The sequence below is a fragment of the Nerophis ophidion genome, linkage group LG10 (genome assembly GCF_033978795.1).
Source record: "Nerophis ophidion isolate RoL-2023_Sa linkage group LG10, RoL_Noph_v1.0, whole genome shotgun sequence".
Lineage (NCBI taxonomy): Eukaryota > Metazoa > Chordata > Actinopteri > Syngnathiformes > Syngnathidae > Nerophis > Nerophis ophidion.
Window position 1 is genome coordinate 4,416,563 of NC_084620.1, and position 15,251 is coordinate 4,431,813.

General features: G+C 44.5%; 1 protein-coding gene across 1 annotated transcript; it reads left to right on the forward strand.

The window, feature by feature from the left end:
* The first annotated feature begins 1,116 nt into the window (after positions 1–1,116).
* On the forward strand, positions 1,117–15,220 carry cct2 (chaperonin containing TCP1, subunit 2 (beta)). Its single transcript, XM_061912117.1, has 16 exons — positions 1,117–1,258; positions 2,951–3,025; positions 3,100–3,165; positions 3,249–3,360; positions 3,435–3,511; positions 3,588–3,700; positions 8,323–8,525; positions 8,585–8,685; positions 8,754–8,881; positions 8,964–9,067; positions 12,548–12,667; positions 12,734–12,862; positions 12,933–13,036; positions 13,098–13,197; positions 14,801–14,942; positions 15,010–15,220. Exons 1-16 carry the CDS (start codon positions 1,256–1,258, stop codon positions 15,038–15,040), a joined length of 1,608 nt encoding a protein of 535 aa, XP_061768101.1. The 5' UTR covers positions 1,117–1,255; the 3' UTR covers positions 15,041–15,220.
* Positions 15,221–15,251: the final 31 nt, after the last annotated feature.

Genomic DNA, 15,251 nt, shown 5'->3' on the forward strand with positions numbered 1-15,251 from the left:
CTCACTATTATGTTAGATCCACTATGGACTGGACTCTCACACTATTATGTTAGATCCACTATGGACTGGACTCTCACACTATTCTGTTAGATCCACTATGGACTGGACTCTCACACTATTATGTTAGATCCACTATGGACTGGACTCTCACTATTATGTTGGATCCACTATGGACTGGACTCTCACTATTATGTTAGATCCACTATGGACTGGACTCTCACACTATTCTGTTAGATCCACCATGGACTGGACTCTCACACTATTATGTTAGATTAACTATGGACTGGACTCTCACACTCGACGTCCATTGCACCTGTCACCCAATGGGGGTCCCCACATCTGCGGTCCTCTCCAAGGTTTCTCATTGTCCTCCCATTGGGTTGAGTTTTCTTGCCCTGATGTTGGATCTGAGCTGAGGATGTCGTTGTGGCTTGTGCAGCCCTTTGAGACACTCGTGATTTAGGGATGTATAAGTAAACATTGATTGATTGATTGATTGATTGATTGATTGATTGATTGATTGATTTTAGGGGTCGCGGGGGGAGCTGGTACCTATCTCAGCTACAATCGGGCGGAAGGTGGCGTACACCCTGGACAAGTTGCCATCTCATCGCAGGACTGATTTTCCTATATGTTATATATAAATATTTTGTATTTGTGTATACATCCACTCCATCCCATTTTATATATGCTTTCATTTTTGCTTGTATATTTGTCGCTAACCCGTTCCAAATATGCCCAAATCAGCACTGATGCAGGTAAATAAAGAAGTAACCCTAACCCTAACCCTAACCGTTCCAAATATGCCCAAATCAGCACTGATGCAGGTAAATAAACAAGTAAATAAATACATAAATAGCCTAATGGGACCCTGGAACCCGGAAGTGCTTCTAGGTCACGTGATTGAAAACCAGCAACATGTGAATTTACAAAATCATTGTATAAAAATATATGTCCTTATTTTATTTAGTTTCTCTTATTATTCTTAATATTATGACGATCTATCTTTTCTGTCCCTTTAACAAAACGTTACGTATTTTGGCGTGAGGGCGTCGCTTTAAGAAAATGTTACGCATTTTGCGGGAGGGCGTCGCTTTAAGAAAATGTTACGCATTTTACGTGGTCTGTCGCTTTAAGAAACTGTTACGCATCTTACGTGAGGGCATCACTTTAAGAAAATGTTACGCATTTTACGTGAGTGACGTCACGCCGTTGTCCTCCCCTTCTGCAGTGCGTAGCCTAAAGCAAGCGCATCATGGTGAGTTTCTTCCTTCTATATTGACTGCGTACCCTCACAAATGGCACTAAAGACTAACCTGAGCTCCGCTACGAGTTTCAGGATAAACATTCCGACTGAGCCAATGTTAGAGAATCCGTCATTGCTTCTTTGTCTGCGTTAGCGAGCGGCGCTAGCCAGCGAGCACATGGGCGTTAAACTCCCGTCAAAGCCGATACTTTGTCGCGTCCGAGCTGGATTGAAACACTCTTAGACATCATGTGATGCTTTCCAATGTTCATTATTTAATACAAAATGAAGTAATGGAGAAGTGTGTTGTGTCCTTTTATTATCACTTCTTGTCACCACTGCGGGTTAGCATGTTAGCTTAGCTCGTCCTTCTGCTTTGTGGTTGTTAGCGAGCGTGAAAGAACATGACATCGCAGAATGACTAATGTGCTGACTTTTACAACTCATTGCCATTGTATTGCTTAAAAGTTGTTTAAAATGTGTGTTCTTGCCGCATTTCACTTAGTTTTGTACAATGCGGTGAAGCTTCCAGTGCTTTCCACGATGAATGATGCTGCCTTTAAAGGACCTCGGAATTTTTCGTTCGCTAACGTTAAGCATACATTGTTATTCCATCCATCCATTTTCCTACCGCTTATTCCCTTTGGGGTCGCGCTGGTGCCTATCTCATCTTAAATTTAGGTATTTCCCGAACTTTTAGCACTCATTGTTCTTGATTTAGTTTTATTTGGTCAATTTTCCAGTGAGGGTTGGACTCCGCCAAGGCTGCCCTTTGTCACCGATTCTGTTCATAACTTTTATGGACATAATTTCTAGGCGCAGTCAGGGCGTTGAGGGGATCCGGTTTGGTTGCTGTGGGATTAGGTCTCTGCTTTTTGCAGAAAATGTGGCCCTGATGGCTTCATCTGGCCAAGATCTTCCGCTCTCACCGGATCAGTTCGCAGTAGAGCGTGAAGCGACTGGGATGGGAATCAGCACCTCTGAGTCCATGGTTCTCGTCCGGAAAAGGGTGGAGTGCCATCTCCGGGTTGGGGAGGAGACCCTGCCCCAAATGGAGGAGTTCAAGTACCTGGGAGTCTTGTTCACGAGTGAGGGAAGAGTGGATTGTGAGATCGACAGGCGGATCGGTGCGGCGTCTTCATTAATGCGGATGCTGTATCGATCCATTGTTGTGAAGAAGGAGCTGAGCCAGAAGGCAAAGCTCTAGATTTACTGGTCAATCTACGTTCCCATCTTCACCTATGGTAATGAGCTTTGGGTTATGACCGAAAGGACAAGATCACGGGTACAAGCGGACGAAATGAACGGGGCTCTCCCTTAGGGTGAGAAGCTCTGTCATCCGAGAAGAACTCAAAGTAAAGCCACTGCTCCTCCACATTGAGAGGAGCCAGATGAGGTGGTTCAGGCATCTGGTCAGGATGCCACCCGAACGCCTCCCTAGTGAGGTGTTTCGGGCACATCCAACTGGTAGGATGCCACGGGGAAGACCCAGGACACGTTGGGAAGACTATCTCTCCCGGCTGGCCTGGGAACGCCTCGGGATCCCCCGGGAGTAACTTGACGAAGTGGCTCGGGAGAGGGAAGTCCGGGCTTCCCTGCTTAGGCTACTGCCCCCGCGACCCAACCTCGGACAAGCGGAAGAAGATGAATGGATAGTCAAATATCAGGCTTGAAGAAGGATGTTAAATGAGTTGATGTCTGCAGGCGTCCCTGTCAATGGCCCCCGTCAACATATTCAAGCATGGAGCTGATGAGGAGAAAGCTGAAACCGCTCGTCTGGTGTGTATCTTCCGCTGACTCTTACTGAATGATTATTGTTGTTTGCTAAAATAACGTGTGTGTTGTTCCCGCAGTCGTCTTTTGTGGGCGCCATTGCCATCGGGGATCTGGTGAAGAGCACTCTCGGACCCAAAGGCATGGTGAGGCGTTCACTTACTCCATGCCGTCCTTTGTGAGCGGGCGTAGACCGTCTGTGACCATGTTTGGGTGTTGTCGTCACAAGGATAAAATTCTGCTGGGAGGCGGAAGAGAGGCCACAGTGACGGTGACAAACGACGGCGCCACCATCCTAAAGGCCATCGGCGTCGACAACCCGGCCGCTAAAATTCTTGTTGGTGAGTGAAGTCGCTCTGTGTTAACTCGACAGCAGCCGTGTCGCAGAACTTGATGCGTGCACACGTGTGTATAGACATGTCCAAGGTCCAGGATGATGAGGTCGGCGATGGAACGACGTCTGTCACCGTTTTGGCAGCCGAGCTTCTCCGGGTAAAAAGCTGCTAAATCTCAATGTTTATGTAAAAAAGATGAGGTCATGGGACCCGCTTTGCTTGTACCATGACAGGAGGCGGAGCTGCTCATCGCCAAGAAGATCCACCCGCAGACCATCATCTCAGGCTGGAGGAAGTCCACACAGGCGGCCCGTGATGCGCTGCGGGAGGCGGCTGTGGACCACAGGTGCTCTGATGCATAAACAAGCACAGTGTTGGCGCTAGGAATTGTCAAAATGGGGTCCCACGGGCCCCATCAAGTCAGTCAATTTTTGGGGTCCCACTTATTTTGTAACCGTTTTGAAAACAAATTATACATTTATGCATTTTCCTGTTATAACTCACATTCTATATTGTTTTGGAAAAAGGTTGTCATGAACATTACTTAATTCATAAAAAGAAGACACATTTTATGCCTATGTAAATGTCATCAGTTATAAACATTCATTCACTTTCTTTTTTCCTTCATGGATTTAAACTTTACCGCTGCCGCCCCAAAATCAAAGTTGTCTGGCTGACGAGGACCACTGAGACCTCATCTGTGCCTATTTTACTTATGGGCATTACATAGATCAAAATCAAGCACCTACAGTTCTGTTTACCGTATTTTTCGGACTATGAGTCACAGTTTTTTTCATAGTTTGGCAGGGGGTGCGACTTATACTCAGGAGCGACTTATGTGTGAAATTGCTAACACATTGCCGTAAAATATCAAATAATATTATTTAGCTCATTCACGTAAGAGACTAGACGTATAAGATTTCATGGGATTTATGGATTAGGAGTGACAGATTGTTTGGTAAAGGTATAGCATGTTCTATACAGTTGTGATCAAAATGATTCAACCCCCACACAATTTTGGTGTTTTAGCAAGTTGGACATTTATTCCGTATTTTGTTTATAGTCAAATCAAATAAAGATGTGTCAAATAGACAAATGCAACTTAAATTGTAACACTGTATTTTACAAAATAGCAAAAAGGGACATTTTTCTTAATATCTCATTGACAAAATGATTCAACCCCCTAGTTCCATGCATCTTTAGTACTTAGTAGAACAGTAATGACATCCTTCAAAGGTGATATACAAGCTTCTTGCAAGCATCTACAGTATTTTAGCCCATTCCTCTTGGGCAAAGGCCTCCAGTTCATTCATATTCTTGGGCTTGTGTGCTGCAACTGCCTTCTTCAAGTCCCACCACAGCTTTTCTAGAGGATTTAGGTCTGGCCACTCCAGAGTCTTCCAGCCCTTCTTCTGCAACCACTCTGATGTTGATTTGGAGGTATGCTTGGGATCCTTGTCCTGTTGGAAGGTCCAACGTCTCCCAAGCCTCAGCTTCGTCACTGACTTCATGACATTTGCAGCTAATATATCCTGCTAGGAAATAGAATTCATAATGCCTTGAACGTGCTGGAGATTCCCGGTACCTGACGCAGAGAAACAGCCCCAGAGCATGATTGACCCCCCACCATGCTTAACAGTAGGCAAGGTGTTCTTCTCTTTGTAAGCTTCATTTTTTCTCCTCCAGACATAACCTTGATTCATAGGCCCAAAGAGTTCCACTTTTGTCTCATCACTCCATAGAACAGTTTCCCAAAACCTTTGGGGTTTGTCCAGATGATTTTTGGCATATTATCTATTTTCTTGTGCCTGGTAGTCAGAAGTGAGGTGCACCTGGGAGTTCTGGCAGGGAGGCCTTCATCTCGTAGTGCGCACCTTATTGTCTGGGACGAAACCTGCGTTCCCCCCTCTGCAATGTCCTGTTGTAGTTCCTCAGCTGTTACCCGGGGGTTTTTCACCACTGTACGCACACAGCATCCTCTTTCTACCACGCCCAGGTAGTGTTTCCACTGTGCCTTTAGCTTTAAACTTGCAAATTATGCTCCTAACTGTGTTTCTTGGAATGTGTAATGTCTTTGCTATTTTCTTATATCCATATCCTTTCTTATGAAGAGAAATGACCTCCTCTCTTGACTTCTTTGACCACTCCCTGGACTTCACCATGTTGCAAATACACCAATTGATCATTTACAAGAAGTTGAGCGACAGTCTTTTTCAATCAGTTTAATTGTTGCTCGTTATGGTTCTAATCACATCTACAGGTGTTTTCAACCCCTGATTGAAAAGACCTTATTCAAATTCTGTTCCTAAGAGTTATGATCTTCAAGGGGTTGAATAATTTTGTCATCGAGATATTAAGAGAAATGACACTGTTTGGTATGTTACAAAATATAATGTTGTAATTCAAGTTGCATTTGTCTATTTAATGCATCTTTATTTGATATGACTATAAACAAAATACAGAATAAATGTCCAACTTGCTAAAACACAAATTGTGTGGGGGTTGAATAATTTTGATCACAACTGTTATAGTTATTTGAATGACTCTTACCATAATATGTTACGTTAACATACCAGGCTGCCTCATATAACGTACACTTATTCAGCCTGTTGTTCACTATTCTTTATTTATTTTAAATTGCCTTTCAACTTTGTGTTGGGTTTTATCCAATATATTTCCCCCAAAAATGCGACTTATACTCTAGTGCAACTTATATGTTTTTTTCCTTCTTTATTATGCATTTTCGGCAGGTGCGACTTATACTCCGAAAAATACGGTACTTGTTGAAATACCCTTTTTTAGAGCAAATATCTACCCAAACGACCATTTTGTTGCTGCCAAAAATTAATTTTGAAGGTACACTAGGTACTTGATTTTGATATATATAATGCCCACAGGAGTGTTGTAGTAAAATATAGACGTAAATATAGAGATGATTTTTGTTTAATAAAGAAATCTCTGAAGGCTGCCCCATATAACATATATGGAAAATTGGAGGACTATTTGGATTGCCCGTTGCCGTGGGATGCAATAGTCAAATCATTCTACAAAACTACTATCAATGTTCCAAATCGTTATTTTCAAATTAAAATTATTCATAACTTCTTACCCATGGGAAAAATGTCAAAACTATGGAATATGACATAGTCAGATGTTTGCTGATGTTGTTTTTAGGAGTCTGAATCCACCCTGCATTTGTTTTGGTATCGTCATATTGTGTCCTCCTTTTGGGTGGAAGTTGAAAACGTGTGTTTAAGGATTGGTTTGTTTATGAAGCTTGATGTGGTTTCTGTTATTTTAGGAGTGTTCCTTGACAGTCATGATTTAGTCAATGTAATTATACTACTCTGTAAAAGGTTTATTTTTAAGGCCAAAAACAGATATTCACTTAGTATTACTTTCTTTAAAACATTCATTCAGTATTTTTGTAATTTAAGAAAGTTATATGGTTGAAACCGATAATTACACCCAAAAACAAAAATAGATGGGAAGAAAATAAGCAAGTCCTCACATGCTTATTTTGTAAATGTAATTTTGTTTATAGATTATATGCAATATGTTAATGTGTTACCTAATTTGAGTGTACATAGATGGTGTGTTGCTGAGCCCGATTTGGGCATAATCTGGACTAGACCTGGTTTTAAGAACTCTTTAAATAATTTAATTTCATTGACAACCTGGTCTGGTAAGGTCCCTTTTTAAAAATAAAGTATAAGATAAATAAATAAAAAACATTTTCTTGGATACAAAAAGAAATTAAAACAATAAAACAATTACATTGAAAATAGTAGCTATTGTAAAATGTTAGTGGATCAGCGGCACACACAATCATGTGTGCGTCACGGACTGTATCCCTTGCAGACTGTATTGTTCTATATTGTAGGACCCAGAATATTAATAACAAAGAAACAACCCTTTTGTGTACATGGGGGAGGGAGGGTTTATTTGGGTTGGTGCGCTAATTGTAAGCGTATCTTGTGTTTTTTATGTGGATTTACTTAAAAAAATACATAGAGAGATAAGATGTCCGTATCAAAATATTACTTGGAATCAATTTTTGGCAGCAGCAAAGTGGTTGTTTGGGTAGATTTTGGCTTTAAAAAGGGTATTTCAACAAGTAAACAGTACAGAAGGTAATTGATTTTAATATATGTAATGCCTATATGAGTATTATTGGTAAAATATGCAGAGATAAAATGTGTCAGTATCAAAATATTACTTGAAAATCCATTTTTGGCAGCAGCAAAGTGGTCGTTTGGGTAGATTTGTGCTTTGTAAAGGGTATTTCAACAAGTAAACACTACAGTAGGTACCTGAATTTGATGTATGTAATGCCCTTGGGGAATTCTAGTAAAATATGCGTGTGTAAATATCAAAATACTACGTTGAATCACTTTTTGTCAGGCAATATTACATTTATTGAACATTTTTCATAAATGAATACATCCAAACACTTAATAAATATTAAGTGCAGGAAGAAGTGACCGTTACAATTGATATCGGATTAACAACAGTCCTTTTAATCTCATCAATACAACAGAGAAGGCAATCTGTCATTTTCCTTACAAGATGAAGGCTTAAATAATGTCAAACACGTAGCTTTACATTAACCATGAAGTTAAAGTGTTTGTCTAACACATATTAATCTGCCAAGCAATGCAGGTTCAGCGAGCGGTGCCTGCTCCCGCCAAGGAAATACATTTTTGGCAGGCAATCACAATTTGGCACAACACCGGCAAATATAAAGAAAAAACACAGGCGGAAAGCAATAATCGATTTTAAAAAAACAAAAAACAAGCAAAGGAGAGTTCTGATTGGGAGAAGGCAGGGTTGGTAAAAAAAAAGAAAAATAAATATTCTGGAAGTGCATGTCCTTTCTGATTTTGATGCGTAAAAAGACAGAAAAAGTGCGTTAACGCCAACATTGATGCAGTACTTGCACTAACGGCCCCTCCTCGTCCTCCATAGCAACGACCCTGTCCGTTTCCAAGAGGACCTCTTGAACATCGCGCGCACCACGCTGTCGTCCAAACTCCTGACTCACCACAAGGCCCACTTCTCCCAGCTCGCCGTGGATGCCGTCATGAGGCTGAAAGGCTCAGGCAACCTGGAGGCCATCCACATCATCAAGAAGCTGGGTGGCAGCCTCACCGACTCCTACCTGGACGAAGGTGAGCGTGCCGACTTCCTCCTGGCTGCTGTGAAGTCACGTGGCCATGTGCTTCCTCAGGTTTCCTGTTGGACAAGAAGATCGGCGTGAACCAACCCAAGAGGCTAGAGAATGTCAACATCCTCATCGCTAACACAGGCATGGACACTGACAAGATTAAGGTGAATAAGCCCTGCTCCCATTTCTTGCTGGACTCAAGAAGAACAAACGTGCCATGTCTGTGAGGCAGATCTTTGGATCAAGGGTTCGCGTGGACTCCACGGCGAAGGTGGCTGATATCGAGCTAGCTGAGAAGGAGAAGATGAAAGAGAAAGTGGAGCGCATCCTCAAACACGGCATTAACTGCTTCATCAACAGGTGACGTTGACCTGGCCGCCTCTTGTCTGGTCACACCACCTCACTGCGCCGTCTAATTGTTGCTGTTTTTTGGTGATGACAGGCAGCTCATCTACAACTACCCCGAACAGCTCTTTGCTCAGGCCGGCGTCATGGCCATCGAGCATGCCGACTTTGCTGGCGTGGAGCGCCTGGCCTTGGTCACTGGTACGTGCTGTGTGTGTGTGCGCGCAATGTGAATTATGGTTGGTTTTGCTTTGGGGACGGCGTGGCGCAGTTGGGAGAGAGGCTTTGCCAGCAACCTGATGATTCCTGGTTCAATCCCCACCATCTACCATCCTCGTCAAGTCCGTTGTGTCTTTGGGCAAGACACTTCACCCTTGCTCCTGATGGGTCCTGGTTAGAGCTTTGCATGGCAGCTCCCGCCATCAGTGTGTGAATGGGTGAATGTGGAAATAATGTCAAAGCTTTGAGTACCTTGAAGGTAGAAAAGCGCTATACAAGTACAACCCATTTAAAGCGCTTTGAGTTCCTTTAAAAAAAAAAAAAGTAGAAAAGCGCTATACAAGTAGAACCCATTTACGGTCGTGTGTGTGTGAATGAAATGTAGGCCTATGCGATACATCCATTTTTTCGATAAGTTCGAGTTTTTCGTTCCAGACAATTCTAAAAATTTACAAAACCCAAAACGAGTGAAGTGTAAATAGTAAATAAAAACAGAATACAGTGATTTGCAAATATTTTTCAACCTATATTCCATTGAATACACTGCAAAGACAAGATATTTAACATTCAAACTGAGAAACTTTATTTTTTGCAAATATTTGAGAAATAGCACATTTGGAATTTGATACGGTTTCAAAAAAGCTGGCACGAGTGGCAAAAAAGACTGAGAAAGTTGAGGAATGCTTATTAAGCACTTATTTGGAACATCCCACAGGTGAACAGGCTCATTGGGAACAGGTACACAAACATCAAGGATGCGTATAGCTTCATAGCACTCCCAGAGCTGGGCCGGTCAGACCACAACCTTGTTTACCTCAACCCCTGTTATGTGCCTCTAGTCAAAAGACTGACTGTGTCCCAAAAAAACTGAGAAGGTGGTCAGAAGGGCTCCAAGAGACACTACAAGGCTGTTTTGAGGTAACTGACTGGCAGGTGCTCATGAAGCCTCATGGTGAGGACATTGACAGGCTCACAGAGTGCATCACAGACTATATCAACTTCTGTGTGGACTCAAATGTCCCATCAAAGACGGTCACCTGCTACCCAAACAACAAGCCGTGGGTGACCAAAGACATCAAAGCCATACTGAATGAGAAGAAAAGGGCATTCAATGCTGGTAATAGGGAGGAGGTGAAAAGAGTTCAGGTGCTGTTGAATACCAAACTAAAGGAGGCCAAGGAGATCTACAGGAGGAAGCTGGAAGGGAAGCTGAAGGACAACAACATGAAGGGGGTCTGGAGAGGTATGCAGACCATCACCGGCCTCAAACCGTTGGAAGGTAGGTGGGTAGACGGAGACAAAGAGAGCTAAACCAGTTCTTTAACAGGTTTGACACAGTGGCTCCGACAAGCTCCTGCCCCTCCCCCAAAACATGCAAGCCGGGCCCCTGACAACTTCAGCGAACCAATCCACCCCCCCTCTCCCCTCCTCACAGCCCCCCAACTCCAATGACTACCTCCCCCCTTCCCCAACCACCTGAAACCCCCCAGTGTGTCTGTCTGCAGAATGCACAGTTAAATAAGTTACACACAGGCAAGGCCGCGGGTCCTGACTGTGTGAGCCCCAGGGTGCTCAAAGCCTGCACCCCACAGCTGTGTGGTGTGCTCCAGCACATCTTCAACATGAGCCTTAGGCTGCAGAAAGTCCGCACACTGTGGAAAACCTCATGCGTGGTCCCCATCCCCAAGTCCACGCGACCCAGCACATCAAAGGACTACAGGCTCTCCATGAAGACCATGGAGAGGTTGGTCCTGGAACAACTCCGCCCTACATCAAGACCCACCTGGACCGACTCCAATTCGCCTACCAGCCCTGACTGGGAGTGGAGGACGCAGTCATCTACCTGCTGAACTGAGCCCACATCCACCTGGACAAGCCAGCAAGCAGTGTGAGGGTCATGTTTTTTGACTTCTCCAGTGCTTTCAATACTATACGGCCTGGGCTACTGGGTGTGAAGTTGGAGAAGATGCAGGTGGAGGCCTCCTTGGTGTCCTGGGTTGTAGATGACCTGACTGACAGACCACCGTACGTTCGACTGCAGGACTGTGTGTCTGACAGGCTGGTCAGCAACCCTGGGGCCCCGCAGGGTACAGTCCTCTCCCCCTTCCTCTTCACCATTTACACCACCCATTTCCACTATCAGTCAGAGTGCTGCCACCTTCAAAAGTTTTCTGATGACTCTACGATAGTGGGGTGTATTGAGGATGGTGATGACGAGGAATACAGGAGATTGGGGGAGGACTTTGTCACATGGTGTGGAAAGAACCACTAAATGAAATGCGTTTGTGAATAGAATGTTTGTGCATGTGTAGGAAATGTGTGTGTGACATAAGGCTTGACGATACGGCCTTTTTTTTAATGTCTCGATATTTTTAGGCCATATCGCGATACACAATTTATCTCCATATTTTCCCCTTGGCCTTGAATGAACACTTGATGCATATAATCACAGCAGTATGATGATTCTATGTGTCTACATTCAAACATTCTTCTTCCTACTGAATTAATATATGATACTTTTAAACTTTCATGCAGAGAAGGAAATCACAACTAAGTCAATTGACCAAAACTGTACTTATTAAACAGTTTTTAAGCAGTGGCACAAAAATGTATGTCATTTCCAAAACAGGGTTAGATTGTCAGAGACATTTTAAGTGTCAAATAAAAATGAGCTGCATAATAGGAAATCAAATAGTGTTCGTCCTTGGCTATGTGGTAGGTTACTACGGCGTTATTAAATTCTGTTGACAATTTATTTCATATGGTGTTGATGTGGAAATGGTTGCCTCGGCATATTGTGGGTGTGGCACGGCTACATATTAGCATTAATGATACTTTTGGTAGCAACCCTTTAGCCCCACACTTGACAAATTACGGTTATCCATTCGACATATTCCCACTTGAGGCCAAAACACCGCCAGACAATGGACCCCCTGCTGTTTTTCTTGGGAATTCTTTCTTCATTCGGACCTTCTTTCTCTCGTATCACCACTCGCACGGCTCTGCTAGCATCACAGCTAACGTTACCCATGCTGTTTCATGCTGCTACCTCTCTGCTCCGCGAGGGCGTATATGTATGTGACGTATGATGTGACATATGTAGAAAGGTACGCTTGTTGTCTGTGAGGAGAGACGGGTAAGAGCGAGAAGAGCCTGTAGTGTAATGCCCGCAGCTAAAAGCAACTGCGTGAGAACGTATACTCCAATATCACCATATAGTCATTTTCTATATCGCACAGAGACAAACCCGCCATATATCCAGTATATCCATATATTGCCCAGCCCTAGTGTGACTAAAACGTGTGTGTGTGTTCGCGTGCGAGAATGAAATGGGTGCGTGAGTGGCATGTTTATGATTTTAAAATGTGTGTGCGTGCGTAAAACAAATGTTTGCGTGTGTATTGGTGTGTGTGTGTGTGCGCACGTGTCTATAAAATGTGTGAATTAAATGCGTGCGTGCAGGCGGCGAGATCACATCGACCTTTGAGCATCCTGAGTTGGCCAAGTTGGGTCACTGCAAGCTGATCGAGGAAGTGATGATCGGCGAGGACACGCTCATCCACTTCTCAGGCGTGGCCATGGGTACGCGCTCACACACACACTCGCAGACATGCACTCACAGGTGACGCCTGACCTCTGACCTTCCAGGTGAGGCGTGCACTATCGTGCTGCGAGGAGCAACACAGCAGATTTTGGACGAAGCGGAGCGCTCTCTGCACGACGCTCTTTGCGTGTTGGCTCAGACCATAAAGGAGCCGCGCACCGTCTACGGCGGAGGTAGACACGCCCCCTTTGTACAGTATACCTCTGACCTATGACCCCTGACGCTGAGCTGCTGTCTTGTCAGGCTGCTCTGAGATGCTGATGGCCAAGGTGGTGAGTGATTTGGCCAATAAGACGCCAGGGAAGGAGGCCGTCGCCATGGAGTCCTTCGCCAAGGCCCTAATGATGGTAAACAAATAAGTAATGGTCATCTTGTTCGTTGTCTGCTGACCATCAGCTTGCTCCTCAGCTGCCCACCATCATTGCTGACAACGCCGGCTACGACAGCGCTGACCTTGTGGCTCAACTGCGCGCGGCGCACCAGGACAACAAGACCACTTTCGGCCTGAGTGAGTACACATGTCCCATAGTCACCAGCCTTGGTGTCACTATGGACAGCGATTTTAAACTTGACAAACAAGTCAATGGCGTTTTAAAATCGTGTTTTTTTTTATCTTCGTCTTTTAGCGAAAGTAAAACTGTTTTTATCTTTTAACCTTTTTTAACAAATGGTGCAAGCATTTATTTCAAGTGGCTAGGACTACTGCAATGCACTTTATGCTGGCATTAGCCAAAAAGCTCTCTCGCGGTTGCAGTTAGTCCAGAAGGCGGTGGACAGGAAACGCTAGCATATAACCCCAATTCTTCAGACTTTGCACTGGCTCCCTGTTCATTTTAGAATTGATTTTCAAACCTTGCTGTTTGCTTTTGAAGCTTTATATGAACTGGCCCCTCAGTATATCTCGGACCTCATCCAAATGTAGACTCCTGCGTGCGCTCTGAGGTCTGAGAGCCAGCTCCAGCTCCTGGTGCCCAAGACCAGACTTAAAACCAGGAGAGACAGGGCCTTAGCTCTGGAACACTCTGCCCCTCCGTGTTAGAACTGCTCCCACAGTGGACTGTTTTAAGTCTCGTCTTAAAACCCACTTTTATTGTTTGGCTTTTAACACTACGTGAGTTGTGTTTAAAGTTGTCCTTTGTGTTTTTAAAATTTCTATTTCTATTTCTCATCGTATTTGGGGATGAGAATCAGCACCTCCAAGTACGAGTCCATTGTTCTCGCCCTGAAAAGGGTGGAGTGCCATCTCCAAGTGGGGAAGGAGACCCTGCCCCAAGTAGAGGAGTTCAAGTACCTGGGAATCTTGTTCAGGAGTGAGGGAAGAGTGGATGGTGAGGTCGACAGGCGGATCGGTGCGGCGTCTTCAGTAATGCGGACGCTGTATCAATCCGTTGTGGTGAAGAAGGAGCTGAGTCGAAACACAAAGCTCTCAGTTTACCGGTCGATCTACGTTCCCATCCTCACTTATGGTCATGAGCTTTGGGTTATGACCGAAAGGACAAGATCTCGGGTACAAGCGGCCCAAATGAGCGGGGCTCTCCCTTAGAGATAGGGTGAGAAGCTCTGCCATCCGGGAAGAACTTAAAGTAAAGCCGCTGCTCCTCCACATGGAGAGGAGCCAGATGAGGTGGTTCGGGCATCTGGTCAGGATGCCACCTGAACGCCTCCCTACGGAGGTGTTTAGGGCACGTCCAACCGGTAGGAGGCCACGGGGAAGACCCAGGACATGTTGGGAAGACTGTCTCCCAGCTGGCCTGGGAACGCCTCGGGATCCCCCGGTAAGAGCTAGACAAAGTGGCTGGGGAGAGGGAAGTCCGGGCTTCCCTGCTTAGGCTGCTGCCCCCGCGACCCGACCTCGGATAAGCGGAATAAGATGGATGGATTTCTATTTGTTTTAATTGGTTTTACCCTTTGAAATCGTTTTTAATCATATTTATTTTTATATTGGTTTTATATTCATTGATTTTATGGTTTTTAGTCAGTCATTGGTGGAGCTGAGGATATATTGTTGTGCAGCACTTTGGAAACTCTTTTGTTGTTTGAATGTGTGTTATATGAATAAAGTGGATTGGATTTTCGTACGTGCCCGGCTTAACCAAGGTGTGACCCCGCAGACATGTCGGAGGGCACCGTGGGCAACATGGCACAGATGGGCATCACAGAGTCCTTCCAGGTTAAACGTCAGGTGCTGCTGAGCGCCTCCGAGGCCGCGGAGATGATCCTCAGAGTGGACAACATCATCAAAGCTGCTCCCAGGTCAGTCACACGCACCCAAAGGATGTGACGGTCCCCTGACACAGACACCTGGTGTTGTCCTTTGCAGGAAGAGAGTTCCTGACCATCACCCGTGTTAGAAGAAGGGCTTGATGAAGATAGAAGACATGGTCTTTATTTATCTCCTTGTATTTCACGTCAAAGGATTGCTCTTCTTCAGTGGCTAATGCTAACTAAAATAATGCTGTTAGCTAGTTGGCGTCGCTTGCAAAAATGTTTTTGTTCACGGAAATAAATGACCTTTCCTGGTTTTTCTCCGATGCTTTTGAATATTTCTCATATTATTTGAAG